This window comes from Phaethon lepturus, unplaced genomic scaffold (genome assembly GCF_000687285.1).
Source record: "Phaethon lepturus isolate BGI_N335 unplaced genomic scaffold, ASM68728v1 scaffold56235, whole genome shotgun sequence".
Lineage (NCBI taxonomy): Eukaryota > Metazoa > Chordata > Aves > Phaethontiformes > Phaethontidae > Phaethon > Phaethon lepturus.
In genome coordinates this window covers 21,674-38,812 of record NW_010543760.1, presented here as the reverse complement: position 1 = coordinate 38,812, position 17,139 = coordinate 21,674, and the positions used below count along the sequence as shown (strand labels likewise).

The 17,139-nt window shown below is 38.4% G+C and overlaps 1 protein-coding gene across 1 annotated transcript; it reads left to right on the top strand.

The window, feature by feature from the left end:
• Positions 1-945: 945 nt before the first annotated feature.
• Positions 946-16,887, top strand: LOC104615919. Its single transcript, XM_010288430.1, has 9 exons — positions 946-1,410; positions 2,918-2,999; positions 4,185-7,089; positions 7,747-9,978; positions 13,378-13,446; positions 14,191-14,359; positions 14,641-14,747; positions 15,720-15,791; positions 16,462-16,887. The coding sequence occupies exons 1-9, from the start codon at positions 946-948 to the stop codon at positions 16,736-16,738; spliced, it is 6,378 nt and encodes a 2,125-aa protein (XP_010286732.1). The 3' UTR covers positions 16,739-16,887.
• The last annotated feature ends 252 nt before the right edge of the window (positions 16,888-17,139 follow it).

Here is a 17,139-nt window from a genome sequence, read left to right as displayed (position 1 = left end):
GGCTGGTGTTGCTTAAGGAGCCGGGAGAGCAACGCCGGACTAAGAGTCCCGTGTTTGTGTAAACGGAGTAACTGATCCTTCTGTCAAAACCTGGCTTTGCCCATCCCTGTTCATGCACCTGCCTCCAGGAGCCGGGAGGCTGTAGGGTTTGCACGTCGGGGGCTTCATTACACCAACAGCGCTCGTGGCTGAGCAGTCGGAACCCCTTTGCACGTCGGGGTCTTCATTATGCCAACAGCGCTCGTGGCTGAGCAGTCGCAACCCCTCTCCACTACGATGGGCACGCCGCTGCGTGTGCTCCCTGACAAAGCGGGCCGCGGGGACCCTTGCGTTTGATGCTGGGCTGAAGAGGATCCCAGCACCAGGGCTGCATAGAAAAGCAGTGCAGGCAGAATGCATCCTGCCTACACCGTGTCAGGTGCTTATACGAGAGAAGCTACAAGGCACGACGTATGATGGACAGTGTCTTGGAAAGTGTTCCTTTGAGGCAGAAAACGCATGAAGAAAAGTTGGGTTTTTTCCCAAAGATGAGCAACTTAAGAAAATCACAGGAAAAGAAAGGATGCTTTAGTTTTAGCTGAGGAGTAGGATGCCTAAATACAAGCCCCAGCGATTTGCTTTACAGTCTCTTTCCAGGTTTTCCAGAAGATGAGGTTATATCTGTAGGGAGACGTTTGAATGTGAAAATGGGGCTTGGGAATATCTATTTGTCTGTACTCTCTTCTTTTGTTAACGAAGCATTTGCTTAGATACTCAAATGTTTTTTGGCTCCTTTCTTAAAAAAAATTTTGGAAATATCTTTCTTGAACATATATGCCTGAATCTTGAAGAATGAAGCTTTTCTCTTTAAGCTAGAGGTTACTCCTATGTACGTTGATTTAATATTGCTTTTCTTTTTAGGGTAAACTGTGAAAAGCTCAGGTCAACCGATCTTCAACTGCCCTGATGCTATCATCTGGGGTGGAATCTCTCCTTGATTTTTCTGTGTCTGCTGTAATAGAGGAGTTGCACCGTGGACTGCCAGAGAGCATCTCCACTGACCTTATGGCTGTATCGGAGCCTCATGTTGGATTAGGTGCAAAATCTGATGTATCGACGCCTGTGCTAGCACATGGTGCCAGTCTGTCAGCTGCGCATCGGAGGACTTCGGGAGTAGAAAATGTTTGCCAGAAGATAGAGGATTTGGGTGGTATGCTCAAGGTGATTTCTCATGGGCCAGCGGAATCTCTTACTGAAGAATTAATAAAGGCTGGAGACCTTGAAGAGGATGAAAAAAATAAAAAAAGAAACTTTAGGAAACTAGACTGTTCTAATGATGGATACCAGAAAGAAGACGAAGAGGCACAAGATGCTGAGGAGTATCATGCTGAATGCTCTGCTTCAACTCCTGGGGAAAGTTGGTCAAAACAAGTAAGCAAATGCAAAAATGCATCCCTGTGTGATAATTTGAGTTTAAGGTTAGAGTGACTAGGCAGAGGACTTTGTCCATGTGGTTTCCTGTTCCTTATATTTATCTTCTGGCATGTGTGTCATTTGGATTGTTGTGGGTCCAGTGAAAAACTGACAATACTTCAGTAGACCAGCAGTATTTTAAAATACCACCCTTTTCACTTTCTTAAATACTGTTGCGATGGTGTGAGGCAGGTACATAACAGAACGAAGAACAAAACTGACTAAAAAGGAGAGGAAAAGCCCTTTGCCCAGTATCCATGTTTTGTGGGTACAGCATATTCTACCAGTACTGTCATCCCCAGTCAAGGTACTAACCACTGAATAATAGTTATTTCAGTCTGGTAATAGTATTATAATGCTACAGGTTGCTCCAGTTTAGTATTTCAGTTTTTAATAAAAAATAAAGATTATTCTTCATTTTTAGAATTACTGTTTGTAATTAGAGAGGAAATCGCTGTTAGTTTCCTCTTTCAAAACAAGAGACATGGTCATGGCTGGGGTTTTTTTCCCCTTGTCTCTAGCAAACACCGATGATAAAAATGTTATTTCTAGGTAATGGCTGCTGAAAAAAAAGAATAATCTACTACAAACTGAAGAGTCACGAAACTCTCTATTTTAAAATTTAGATTTTTTGTGACTTTCTTGATCAGTTTTCTTTCATTTGTAAATAGTTTTCACACACGCCATAAGAACATAGGGGAGAGAAAATGCATACCAGCCAGGAAATATCAGGATAAGGTGTATAGGTGTGTATTTTATGCTAATTACTGGATGTTGCATAACAGTAAAATATTTTGTGGTTTTAACTCTGGATTTTTATATCCATTTGTTTTATTTGAAAGTTTGTGAAAATAAAGTTAGTTAAATTTTACATATTCAGTTTTCCAAGATGAATTTTCACTTATTTCAAAATGCAGGTAGTTTGGTTGTGGGGTCTTGTTTTGGTTTGGCTTGGGCGGGGGGGTTGCAACTAGACCAAGGTCGTCTGTTCCTGGGTATGTGTGTTTGAGCCAGGGGAAGGAGTGGTAGAAGCCAAGTTCTAAGAAAGATCAGAAAATGTGTGCATCCTACCAGAGGTATACAGTAATGGTTTGGGGAGGTGAGATATACTTGGAGACTGGATTACTCTTCTGATTCAAATTTGCAACAATTTGCATTTTAAGCCACTTACATTCTAGCTGCTTGCATTGCAAGACTTCCTTACTGCTAAATACAAATCTTTTCTGGGTGCATCTTTGTTTAATGGTGAGATGACAGTGATTGGTAGGATCAGAAAGGAACAACAAGTGCTTGTGTGAAACACTTGCAATGCAAGGCAGCCTCTGTGCAAGGGCTGATATGTTTTGAGGTTTCTCAGTGGTTTTCCTATTCAGAACTAACCTAGCCGAGCAGGTACAGTCCCTGAAACATGCTAAACGTTTCAGAAAATCGATCCATCTCCACTGATATTTCTGTCTTGTTTCAGGAGGACCCTCACTTAAACCAGCGTGAGGTGAAGTCTTCAAGAACCTGTTGCACTGAGATAGTGGGATCTCTGAAGAACATAGGTGCGTATTTTAGTTGTACATCCCTATCTACCCCCTGCCTCTCTTCCAGGTTACTTTTTGTTGATTTAACATTGATGAGTGATTGTGGGATAGCTTGTTTATTTTGCTTTACAGTAGAAACTATTACCCTGCATAGCTAGAACAGTATGAAAGGCTTAATCCTCTGCTTTTTCCTGAAGTTCCAAAGACCTTTTATGTACAAGACGTGTTTTAGTTATTTAATTCAAGTACTTATTTACCCCAAAGCAGAAGGTGGTGTTAATAGCAGATGGTTTGCATTTCCTTTTGATTCAAAGCTGGGTTATATGAGAGCAGGAATAACAGAGATATGAAAACATATGACTTCTTCATTTTCTAATATTTTAAAAAATAAAAATAGAAGTGCAGAATCCAAAGGAAGAGGACAACAAAAACTAACTCTTAATTTCATTATGATCCATAATCTTCTAACTCCAAATACTGTGGTTGTTTTGCCTGCATCTAGTAATTATTTTCTTTTGCACTTTGTGCTCTCATAACCAAAACTTGTACTTGGTTGAAGAATGCCATCTAGTCTTGGTCCTTAGTAGAAAATATGAAAAAGATCTGCAGAAGTCTGAGTGAATACATTCCTTGTAAAGTTTTGGATATTAAGATATTCTGCAGTAAAAGTAATTTTTTTTAATTAGCAGCTGCTTCATGATTTTACAAAAAAGTTTGTTAATAATCATCAATTGCTTGCACAGAATGAGATAAGCATTGTCTTCCTATGGATGACTTACAAAAATGCCTTCAAGAAAGAAGATATGTAAATGGCCAATCAGTGCACAGCCATATTTCTAGGATAGAGTAGATAAAATACCCAGCAATGTTGAACTTTTGATGCTACAAATACACGTTATGAAGTTGGCCGTGACCTCATATGTACTGAGTTATAGGACCTGCATTGCACTTAGCTCGGTATTGGAGGAATCTGAAAAATACAGGTCTTTGGATGCCCGCTGCTCACGGGCAATGTCTGTATTGAAAAGGACTGCATTTGTTACGTTAGGTTTGTGCAATTGCTAGCATCAGTTCTCACTTTAAAAACATTTTGATAACTGACACTGTATGCAATACTGACACAGTACTAACAGGAACTCCATAAGCTGAATGCCTTCTAAATTTAGTATATGGTTCTGATTTGCTTTATTTTTTCTTATGCAGAAGAAAGCCAAGCAAATGTTCAGGTGACAACTGAAACTCTGCCAAAGCTCACTGAACAAGGTATGAAGGCTGATGGGACTAGGATGTTTAGTAAAGCAGGATACGGGAATGACAGAGTGAGTAAAGGTCTTCCACCTGAGAGCAATGACTGCCCAGACATAGACACAGTCATGGCCAGAGCTGGCGTTTCAGAAACCAGCCCATTAGAGTTTTTAGAACCTTTGAAAGTCATGGATGTTGAATCAGCCACAGAGCATCCACCGGAAACAGATGCATATAATGGGTTGAAAGCCCATACTGCCATGCAGTTGAGAACAGGGGGTAATGTTGTATCTGTTTTGGAGACTAGAGAAGAAAAGTTACGCACACAAAATCCTGTTAATGAATTCAGTACATCACTTGCTAATTGCCAGACTTATCAGCAGGATGAAGAAAACAATGCTTATGACTTCTGTAATGGTCCTGCACCTAAACACAATGAACTTCATACAGTGTCATCAGTAGAAAGTTGTAGAACACTATCCACAAAAAGTTCTGAGGTTTTGTGTTCGGTTCTGAAAAGCATCTGTTACCTGGACTTTAGAAACATGTCACTAGAAAACAATAGTACTGCAGTCCATGGAATTCTCAATGAAGCCCCCAAAAAGTATCTTCCAAAAAACATTAGAAGTCAGACTCATTATGACCATGGGACTCGGTTTGTAGAAAATCGAACCTCCACATTTGTACCAGTAGAGCAGGTCTCAGTGGTAAGGAGTGAAGGATTATCTAGTGCTAAAATTGATCATAGAGAAGTAAATGCTAGTATAGGTAAATCATACAGCTCTGAATTTGAAGAGGCTGCTGAAGTCCGGAGAAAAATTGCTGTGGGAGATAACGTTGAAGTTGGTAGCTGGCCTGAAGCTCAAGAGGGTGCTAATTCTGAGCATTGTCATTCTTCAGTTTTTAGTTCTGTTGCTTCATCTCCTGAGGAGTTCTCAAAAGAAAAATTAAAAATGGTCCCATCAGAAGGTGATAAGTTGAAAAAGGACCAGTGGCAATTCTCTGTCAGTGATCTATGCAAGGATGACATAAAAGAAAATAGTCTGTTGGTGGAAATGAACAACGTTGCTTCTCATGAAATTGGACAGACAAACGTATGTTTTTATAATACCTCCAGTAAAATTTTTCTTCCCAGTAGCCACAGCTGTCTGGATCTTAGTACTAAGCTAGAAAAAGATTCACCTGAGACACAACTGCTTCAAAAGGAATCTGAGAGTAATACAGCATCAGTAGAGTTGTCTGGCAGTTTAGTTGGAGCTCCAGAAGCTAACAGTAATGACAGTTTGTCCACTGGCAAAGAAACTAATTTGATTTATACACTAAATGTACCCCTACCTCCTGTTGTGCAAAATTCAAGAGAACCTCATCGTAATGAGTGTCCTCCTTGTGCTGCTAATGAAGTTTCAACCAGGGACAAGGCTCAGGATGATCTATCTGGAAAAGAATCAGTTGGTGCTTCTGGAACAACAGAGGAACAAGTTGCTGAAATTGTGCTTCATAAAGACAAATTCAAGTCTTCAGTAAGTTCCAGGACTTTTGATAACCCTAATATGACAAACAGAATTTCCCAAAAGAACATGAAGTCTTCAGTGGGAAATACAGAGAGTGTGGTCACTGGTTTAGAAAATGAAGATAATGACACATGGAATTGTAATAATCAGAGTATAAAAGACCAGTGTACAGCTGGCAGTACTCTCTGTATTTTATCATGGAGTACACATGTAGATGATGTTGTCCCAAACAGTCATTCTTTTAATGTTGAGGTTGATAAGAAGATTGAAGAAAATGTTAATTTGGAAGGAGAAGCTTCAGCTGGATATAATAGTAAAACGGCAATCACCATTCCAGAAGCACACTTCCCTTTGGCATGTGGATCTCTTCCTTGTGAAGATGACTGCGGCAACAGAAGTGTAGATCTGCTTGAGAAAAATTACATTTCCACAGCAAAAAACATGTTTTGCTCAGCTTATACTGCAGAGAAGTCCACTGCTATCTTGGTAAAAGATGAGATTTCAAATAAGAATATGGAGATTGCAAAACAATTTGATCTTTGTAAAGTAACAGGTGGCAGTGAAATTCTTGGTGATGGCGATGAAGCAAAAGAACAAATCGGCATGTGTGCTCTCCAGACAGATGAATTTGATAAAATAAGAACTGTAGATTCTCGAAAGGCTCATGAAGGCAATTGGAGAAATAAGACTAGTGAACAGCTATTAGTCAGAAATTTTAACAAAAAAATCTCTGTTCATAATTTTGGATTTTGCAACTCTCCATTAGGCCCCAAGAAGAGAGAACTAGGCACATACAAGAAGAAAGAAGTGTCATCACTCACAGCTAATTCCTCCGAGTATAGCGCTTCAATCTGCAATACATGTCCATTACTCAGCAACATGAATATTCAAACACGACATGTTAGCCAAACAGAAAAGACCCTTTGTCCAGTGGAAAATCAGTGTCTTGCATGTCAGAGTGAGTTTGATGGCCCAGTTACAGGGAGCAAGCAACATTTAGAAAGTTTAAACAACCAAACAAACACTGGCTTACAAACTACAGCTACTTCTGTGGAAGAAACCAAAATACCAATTGGCTCTAGTCAAAGTGAAGAGATACTAATAAAAACAGGTGACAACCTGCCTCTCTTAGTTCACAAATATGCAAGAGAAGACAGTTTTCAAGGAGCTTTACAAGAGAATGTAGTGGATTTGGACTCTTTAAATGGTGTGAGAAATGAAGACTGTTCAGGATACATGGGCTTCATCAGTGATCTAACTGAGGAGAAGACAATCAAACTGAAAGAACACAAGAATGGAGGTGAAAGAGAAGATAAAGGAACTCTTGAAGAAAGCTTTTCTGATAGCAAATTGTATTGCTCACAGCATGCTTGCTTTATCAAATGTGCAGAAGAGAAAGCAGAGCTAGTGTTTGCAGGAAATAAAATGCATCAATCTTTGCCAAAGATGAAGTGGTTGGTGGAGGACCAGGAAAATACAGTTAGTGCCCAATTTTTGTCCTTGTCATCAACTCATGGGAGTCTGTCATACAAGCCAGAAAATATGAATGTGCTTTCAGAGACAGAGAACAAAAAAAGTCTGAGAATAAAATCTATCTTAAATAACTCTTGCCTGCAGTTAACATTTGAATCTTATAAAGAAACTGATGCTCAGAAGGGTACAGGTCCATACCATTTTGGAAAGTTTGACATCCAAGAATATTTTAATGAGACTCGGGCTGATTCAGAAACATCATCAGCTCTGAACCTGGGAATCTCTCTGCCTGAGAAAGAAAAGCTATGTATGTCACCTGAGAATACACAAACAAATAATTGTGATTCATCTTCGGCCAGAGTTTTTAGCAAAGGTTCTTCAGTGACAAAACCTCCTTCTGTAACAATGTCTGTTAAAAGAAAAGCCAGCAATACTGAGATTCCATCTTCAGAGAATGAAACGGCAGCTAGCTTTCTGAAAGGTACAAAAAGCTCAAGATTTTGTGCACACAGCAAAGAAAGTCTAAGAGATGAGAGGCGTAGCGTGCTAACTGTAAAAGACATAGATGTGACCTCACCGAAACATACTCACTGTGGAGAGAAGTTTACAAATACATGTGTAGAAGAGAAGATGGGAGGAGAAATAGCCCCTAGAAAAAAGTTGCCCATAGATTCTTTTCTTGATGGAGAAGACTGTCTGTGGGCCTTGTCAGAAGATTCAGAAGAGTCTGGTAGCAAAATAGTCCCTCTCAGTACTGAGAATTATGAAAAGGTTTTGGGAGAAATCCCAAGATCTAACCTAAACAATCTTTCAAAAGAAAGAAAAAATGCTGCAAAGCTCACAAACTTAGCAGGTACCAGTCTGCTTTCAGAAACCGTGTGTGATTCTCAAGCTGAAGATGTATCTGATGCAGAAACTTCACCAAAATTGCAGTATAATACAACACCCGTGTTTTATCCGTGTATGAGTATACTATCAAACAGTTGCAAAGAATCATCCCCAAACTCTGTGGTTTGCAGTGAAGTATGTGTGCCTTACAAATTAAATGCACAGAGCAAAGAAAGTGTAAAGGAGATTACACAAGTCCAGGACACTATACCAACTCATTCAGTTTGTAAGGAAAATGAAGCATTAGGTTCAGAGAGACTTGATCAAATAGCGAAATGTCAGGTGTTGAAACGAAAGAAGTATGAGAAGATGGAAGTACATCTGTCAGATAAGGCAGAACAAGAACAGAAGTCAGAATGTCAAGAGAAAGCAAAAATCACACCGCAACCAAGTATGTTGCACAGTTCTGAATTCTTACACAGCTCTTTGAATGAGTTGGTGACATCAAGAAATACGAAGTTTGAAGGTCCTTCAGGTGAGATTTTTGCTGTTGGAAGCAGTAAAAATAAACTATGTAGCACTTTACAAGAAGTCAAAAGGCCAAAGATTACCACAGATATTATTAGTTCACAGTTTTTGAAGACTCAGGATTCAGAAATGAAAAACCTGAACCTTAATTTAGGGTATGAAGGAATCCCTGGTGCCTTTGAAACTACAAATAAAGTAAGAGGACCTCTTCCATTAAAAAGACAGCCTGGAAGGACATGCAAAAAAGTTCCCACATTGTATCAGCTAAAAACCGTAAGGAAAAGCAAAAAAATTAAAAGTTCGCCTGTTTTTGAGATTCCCCCGGAAATATTCCCTAAGCAGGAAAACACACTTCTTAAATCCTTGTACTTTCCATGTAAACCACCAACAATGGAAATGGAAACAGCCATGAGATTTGTGCATATGCCGAGGCAGAGGGCCAAGAGGTGCAGTTTGTTGAACAGCTTGAAATTTAGAAAATGTACCAAAGAACCAGCATTGTTGAGCAAGCTGTCTGCAATGGCTAGCAAAGTCCTGGCACCTGCCAAAAGCATCCATAATTTAGAACCTCTGCCATATTCTTCTGAAATTCTTCCCGTGTCTGAGAGGTACAGCCAACGCAGATCTAAAAATCTACTGGAAGCCTTTTCTTGCATTAACAGGATCTTATACTCACGCTGGGCTGACAGTTGGTGCACCAAGATGTTCAGCTTTCAGCCTTTGGCACTTTATCCTGTGGAATCTACCAAAATACTTTTTTCAGACTTCAGCCACAAGCCTCCAACCTCTTTTGTGGACACCCCAGTTTTCCCAATTTCTTTTCACATAAAATTGGACTCCAATCCCGTGACAGGCATCACAGGGATTACGTCCCAGCGCTCTGTACATCACGGACCAGTTTGGGGAGAAATGCCAGCACCGCCTTCAAAGTGGACTTTCTCTTTTCTCCTGTCTCAGAGCTGTTCAGATACAACAGCTTTCAAGGAAGATTCCAGTCTAGATAACGAGCTGCATTCCTCTCTCTCTGTAACAACCCCAAGGGCTGTTGCCCTTCATCCTGACCGTGGAAGAAATGCAGTAGCTGAAAGAAGAGGAGGTTGCTCCATGCTTGGCCTTCACACAGTGTTAGCACTTTCTTCCCCTGGATGTTACAGGATTTGGACGAGAAGAAGAAACTTAACCAGTCATATTCCTACCATCCAGAGACTTTTTATATCACAATTCGCACAGGGTTTGAAAGAGGCAAGGTATCCAACTTCTGTATCAGATGACCTCGTCTCTTCATTGCCATACTCATTGGGCAGGGTACTATCCATATGGAGTCAGCATGGTCCTTCTGCCCGTCCCTGCGAAATCACTCCTCTCCATTCCAGTCACTGCAAGTGGCAGCCAAGTGTGGGCATCGAGAACAGGTAAAACCCATCAACTTATTTCTGAGATTAAATATGTATAGGGTATATACTTGCTCCTTTTTGGGAGGGAGAGGGTAATTGCAGCTTGCATTGGAGGGTCAGTTTCCCCTGTTCCAAATCTACACATTCTGCTCAAAAAATGGCTCAACATGGAAGATTCTTCCCTATGGAACAGTCTGTTATCTGAATTTAAATATATTTGCCTTCACTTCTTTAAACTATTCTGTTTTGGCAGAATGGCTAACTCTATTTTCTTCTCCCTTGCAAAATATACACACCATGCATCAGAATATATAATGCAGAAAGGTGAGCTACTTCATTAGGTCTATTCAGAGTGACTGCAGAACAACTGGATTTCTGAGGTAGGAAAGTTTTTTTCAGAGGTCTGAGCCATGAGTGCCACTTGGAACCACTGTAAAATGCTCAATATCAGATTAGGAAGAATCCTAAGGGGTGGGGGGTGGCATTCACTTAAATTTTTAATTGTATCCCATGACTGTTCTATGCTAATTGAAACCTCTTTATGTATGGTGTGCCTTTTGATAGTATGTGCCCAATGTATTGTTGGCACAAGCAAGTATCTCCAGTTCAGGTTGGTAAAGAATTTTTGTGTATGTGTCATTCTCGTTATGAGTGGGAAGAGGACCGAAATATACTCTGTGTATTTAACTTAACTTTGTTATCGCCATTTGAGATCTTTTTACTAAGAATCAGAATGAGAGAAGAGGTTCCTAGCTCTGTTACAGTGTTTTTCCATGCTCTTGAGCAAAGATTTTGCCCTTTATGCCTCAGTGAAACAGGGCGGTTCAATCCCTGATTTTATAGTCTTGAGATTCCTAGACAGAGTATAGGCTCGTGAGCACTGTAGAAGAGTCAATTTGATCAATTCTTGTGTTTAATATGGCAGTCTCTAGAGAGCTGTTGAATTTGGCTTATGTCATAACTTGACCTACGTATAATCAAAAATCTTGCCAGATAACTAATGCTGCATTTTGCTTTGTATAAATGGATAACGTGCCTAAAAGTTTAATTATATCACTTGTTAGTATAAATTCTAATGTCTACCAAAGGTGTGAGTGAACTTACGAAAGTACTACTCCGTTCTGGGAGTTGTCTGCACTAAAAGAATGAAGTTGAATAACAGCATAGAGACAGCTTTGCAGCACATTCTGTTGGAGCTGCATTCTTTTTCATGCCATATGAGTCAATATATCAAGCTGCATTTTCTAGTGTACAAATTAGTACTCTGGAAGAAATGATACCAGTAAACTACAGTTTGAGCACTAAACTTAAAATTAAGACATTGTTGCTATGCTTTAAAATCAAAACAAACACCTTTTTAAAAAGTTACTTCTGTGTATGAGGTGAATTTATTATTTTGTTGAGGCATGTTATCCTTGGACTGGGAGATCAGAGCTGACTTATGCTCTTGTGTTTTCTCCCATACTTAAGTCGACAGACTCCTAGGCAGCTTGTTACAGCATATCCAGTTAGCTAAAGTATAAGAGGATTTAATTCCTTGACGTAAAGGGTAATTTGAAAACCAAATGTTTTGCTCTGAACGATCTTTATCCCAAAGGCAGAGAAGCCAAATCAAACCTTATTGCTTCAAGTGAAAAATAACCCAAAGTTAAAATAGGCTAAAAACTCAGTTTGTTTTTTCTCTAAAATACCTTACAAATATGTGTATGAGGTAGTCTTAATTCTTGTGCCCCACTTAAGTTTTCTTTAAAGTGAACTTATGGTAGCATGCAGTGAGTTGAAAAAAATGTTTGCAGAAGTTTAAAGAAGTGCAGCAAATAAATTACATTCCTAAAAGAGTTAAGCAAAAATTAATATTAAAGGCTTGGCTATGAAACAAGGTAAAGAACAAAACCTAACATTTAAAAAATTTAACACCATTTTAGATTCCATTTTGCTGAAGATTGATAGCCTGTTCTCATCAACTAATAATTGTTTTTTTAAAGATATTAACAAGAACAGTAATAAAAAGATAATTCAGTAAATCTCTCTTAAATTTGTTCTCAAAAAAATAAACTCCTGTGAAATAAATGTTTGGTATATAAATATAAGAATACAATAAGTATGTTTGGTGCAGTATAAAAGCATTTTCAGCTCCCAGTATGACAAAAATCTTTGCCTGTTTTGACTAAGATAGTTAAAAATTAGAAAAATTTCCAAGTGGCTCCAAGTTCTCTGCAGGCCATTTTCTTCTGGAACAGATTTTTTTTTTCCATTCATTGTTCGTGTTTTTAATAACCAGGAACACAAGGAACTAGAGTAGTTTTTTTTGTCTAAAAATCTTCTGTCACGTCCACTGCCAGTAATAAAGCATTCTTTTAAGTGAAATCTTTTTTCTAATTGATGCTCATTTGTATTCAAAATTTCTAAAGTGGTTTTTTTCTCTCCCTGTAATTTTTAATTATTCTTAACATAAAACGGTAATAGCATAGAATGGTCTCTAGCATAGAAGACTCTGGCGCACTATTGATGCGGATTCCAGTAGTGTTGGGATAGTGAGTGGAACATGGAGAGAAACAAAATGTTGTATTTCCGATTTTAAATGACAAACACAGGAATTGGGTCTTTCTGACCTCCTTATATTTGGACTTACCTATGCTGCCAGCATGGTTGGTTTTAATTTATTTTGTAGCATTCCGGTCTGGCTGTAACTTCTTTGCTTTAGAACAGTGAAGTACACTTAGCTGTTAGTTTGGGAGAACAGCAAGTACAAGATTTGCTGTTTAATGTAATAAAAGCTGTCCCAACTGATTATTTTTTTCCTGCTATTAATAGTGTGGGCACCAACACAAAGCTTAATATTAAAGGACTTAGAGCTGCTGTGCGGACTTTTATGCCATAGAATTATGGTAAATGCCAACCCTTATGGAAAGGCCTTTGGTTATTCCAATTGATTAGGAATATTCCAGGAAGACTGTAGGAGTTAAAGACAACAGGGAGTTAATCTTATGCAAGTCCTTCCTTTCACTTGTTACCATCACCCCTGTGCACTTTTTTTATTTAGTAGCCAAATCCTTCAAGGTTTTTGGTTAATTTTAAAATCTGGGGGTTTTGAATGAGGAATACAAACTTGCATAGAAATAATTACAACTTTCAGGCTAATATTGTCTCCCTCTCTTTCTGTACTTTTATTTCCTTTTCTCATCACTACCATTTTTAAGTGAAAGTAGGACTATTTCCCTAACAAGCTGTTAGTGGACTAAATGGGAGATGTGGCTTGCTTTTGTATCATTTTAGTCTTTTATTCTCATTCCTGATATTAGCATTTTTTGTCTTACAGTCCAGTTTATACTAATAAATTTTCCTAATGTTTTTTATAGTATAGACCTAATTTCTGTCTGTCTTTTTTTGTTTATTTTCATTCTTCTCTTGAATCAGCTATGCCATGTTACCGCACTTACCTGTACAGAGTATGGAAGCACTGCAGACTGGAGGTCATGAGATACGGTGAGTCTCTTGGACTTCGATATTTATTCTGAGTAGTGGGATCGTAAGCTTTCTCAGAAAGACTACTTATGTCATTTTGGCTTTCAGCTTTTGGCAGTTCAGTTCAAGAATAGCTTTCTGATTAAAATGTTAGTGAGGTAAACTGACTGGATCGTGTAATGGAGAAGTGAGGAGGGGCATTAATGCAAACACCACAGAGATCATTGCAGAGAACAATTCTGTTACTTTCAACCATGTTGTGCCACTTACTATGAAATTAATATGTGAAACTATAGAAGTTTGTTTCCTTACTTGGATATATGTTCTTTCTGTCTGAGCCACTGGATGTTAGGTGCTGAAACTTCTATTCTTTTTCAGTGTTGGGATCACAGATTAAAAGCTATCTCAATTTATCTGTAAACAAAAAGTAGTAAATTAATAGTTGTGTCAAAGAAATTTTCTGGCAGAAAAGGAGGATTAATCACTTTCTACCAGTAGTTACTAAATAGAGCTGTAAGCTGTTTAACTGTACAAAAAGGAAGAGAGTGGGTTTAAAATTACGTGTTCAAATACATTGGCAGTTCAGTTTGTTTCATTATCAATGCAGGCTGCAGCAGTTTTTGGCTGTATTTGGGCAATTTCTCTGAACTGCATTGCTTTTTGTGCCCATAGTGCAATTTAGGAAGATCACCTGAGAGCTTGGAATGCTGTTGCAGCATAAATTGGGTGTTAATCTACATATGTTCCTTTCTTCCTCTGTTACAGTCTGGAAACTTCATTCCCTCTTCTGTTACCAAAGTCTTGCTTACTTCGAGAGTCATTGCCGTCTCCCCCCCAGCTTTCAGCATCAGAGCTCCAGGTCCATGCCCTTGATAAAGCTGATGCTTCTGTTCCAGCCTGTCTTAGATCCCAAGATGACACAGAACTGAAAAAAGTGAGTTCATTTTAGATACTTCAGACTCTTGATTCCCCAGAACTTGAAGCTGCTGCTGAATAATATCTAGTAGCTGTTAAAGACGAGGAGAAAAAATAGGCGCTTAGTCCTAGTCTGTGCTGCTTCTTTCTTTTGTTCAAGCAGAAAGAAGGTGGCAAAACAGAGAGGAGTGTTTATTCTATAGATAATGTATACTCAACATAAAGGGGAATTCTGTTGACTAGCGTGGTCATTATGTCCTTCATTTTCCCTTTTTTTTTTTTTCTTTTTCTTTCTTTAAGACTGAGCCAGAAAAGAGGCCAAAGAAAGTCTCACAGATCCGAATCAGGAAAACTGTTCCTAAGCCAGACCCTAACCTTACTCCAATGGGACTACCCAAACCAAAAAGGTGAGCAGTATCTTTTAAATGGACTCATACTAGCTTCTGTTCCTTAGATTTCCTGCATAATAATGTAATCATTTCAATAAATGCTTCTCTTACCACCACTGTTCTGTACACTACCAGTTAAGTGATACCTGATGTTTGCTTCCTTCATCAGAAAAGACTAAAACAGCTGTATCAACTGTATAAAAAGACTGAAGAAAGAAACTGGTCTTTGAACATAACTTTTTTTCAAATGAGAAAGGATCAATAAAGGACTATTGGATATGAACTACTGACTGGGTTTTAGGCAAAATGTGAAAAGCTAAGCTGCAATGGAATGATTTTCTAAAGAAGAAAGAAGTTCATATTGATAAACATACATTGAAAATAAGTCATTTTACAATGCACAGTGAGAGGAAGTGATACTTTGGGAAGTTCTGTTGATGCAAGTTATGCTAAAGTTCGTCACAGTCCCTTCTTTGTGGTGTATGATCTTAGGGAAACATCAGTTTGTCTTGAACAGAAGTGCCAGCTTTGACAAGGGAATACATTTCTTCAGAGATCAGCTTGCTAATTAAGTGTCAATAACTAACTCTTAAAATCAGTCTCAGGAGATGAAACAGTTAATCTGCTAAACTGTAAGTCTTTTCTTAGCTTCCACAAAAAAGTGACTTGTGAAGGGATTTCCCTTTCTTCTTTTGAGCATCATTATTTTGAAACATCGTAGAATGCTAGAAGGAACATTTACCTCTGCAGAAATAGCAAATCTTGACCCAGACCTTATAAAAACACTGTATGAAATTCAGTACTTAATGACCTCATTTTTCATTCCTCCCTATCCCCAGTTAGAATATCTATGTTTTAAGTTAAAGCATCATTAGTTAAGAGTTAAGCATAGAACACAAACCATAGTGGTTTCTAGTGAATGTGCTTGTTGTGAAGAGACGTAATTTTGAAATTCTTCTTTCTTGACTGATTTGTTCATTCCTTTTTCAGGCTTAAGAAGAAAGAATTTAGTTTAGAAGAAATTTACACAAACAAGAACTATAAGTCCCCTCCTCCAGCCAGGTTGGTTCTGCTTCCTGAGAAGAAAGAAAACTAAGATAAATGTAAATTACTTAGAGAGAGAGAGAGAAGATTAAAGGTGTCTGAAAGCTAAGAGGGAGATACTCTTTTTGAATTAACTTTCTCTACCACTTTAAACTAGAGCAATTAAAAAAAATTTATCTTTTACTATTTGGATGGCAAGCAATGAAATAGAATATGAACTAAGAATTTGCAGCTGTTTAAGTATGGATTTGAATATTTTTTTTTCATCTATTCATTCATTCCAGCCTCCATCCAAGTACTTACTTTTTCAAAATTCAAAGGCAACTAAATATTCTTTAAAATACTAAGAATAACTGTCTATCATCAAGTATAGCAAGGTTACATTGCTATGTTTTTTAATGTTCAAATCTATTTATTCTATAAAATCAAGACTCTGTAATAGCGCTTTTCAACAGAAATACAGATAGAAAGAGATTCAACCCAAATGTCTATGCAGCAATAACAAATTCTTTAGCTAGCAGTAATGTGCAGTTGTAGGAGGTGTAAGGTGTAGATAAGTATACATTGCAAGAGGTGTGGAGGGACTGAAAAAATGTAAAAGTTAGAAGCTGGGTTATGAAGTGCACCAGTCTCCCTGTCCTTAACTGCTTTGTGAGTATTCATGAGTTCTATCCTTTGCTTTTACCAGGAGCTTGGAAACAATCTTTGAAGAGCCCAAGGAGAAAAATGGACGCTTGATCTCTGTCAGTCAGCAGAAGAGAAAGCGGATTCTAGAGTTTCAGGACTTTACTCTTCCACGGAAAAGGAAAACACGAGGCAAAATCAAAGCAGTGGGTAGTTTTACCCGAGCAAAAAAAGCTGCACTACAGAGTGCAGAGTTAGATGCTCTCCTGAGCCAGAAGCTAATGGACCTTGAAGCCTTTTTTGCAACAGAGGCTGAGCAGGAGCAGGCCTCTAGCATCTGAGGGAGCCATTCAGCTGAAAATGCTCCAGTTAGCTCTTTTAGTATTTTAGTCCTGTTGGGAGAAATCTGCTGTCTTCTTCATACATTACTCTACCACTCTGTTCTAATTCGTGATGATCAGTTTTTGGCTGTGGCCCTCATTAAGGTGCTATTTTATTGCATTTTTAAATGCTATTGGAGGGATTCTTCTAGGTCCCTGTTTGAGTGTAACACAGCCACATACAATTTACCATTCTTTCCCCAACCTCTGGAAGTTCCTGCAAATGTTTAATTATGTTTAAACACCTTTTGGGGGTAGAGTAGGTGTGTAAAGGAGGTAGTAGTGCACCTTCAGTGATGCTAGAACTCTGCACTCCAAATCATTTGCACATTTGAGTCTGCTGTTGTTACTGTAATGGCTAT

Bases quoted from the DNA above. Each gene is read 5' to 3' on its own strand.
- LOC104615919 (XM_010288430.1), top strand. From the start codon at position 946: ATGCTATCATCTGGGGTGGAATCTCTCCTTGATTTTTCTGTGTCTGCT. The intron at 1,411-2,917 runs GTAAGCAAATGC...GTCTTGTTTCAG, and splicing joins GGGAAAGTTGGTCAAAACAA to GAGGACCCTCACTTAAACCA. The intron at 13,447-14,190 runs GTGAGTCTCTTG...CCTCTGTTACAG, and splicing joins ACTGGAGGTCATGAGATACG to TCTGGAAACTTCATTCCCTC.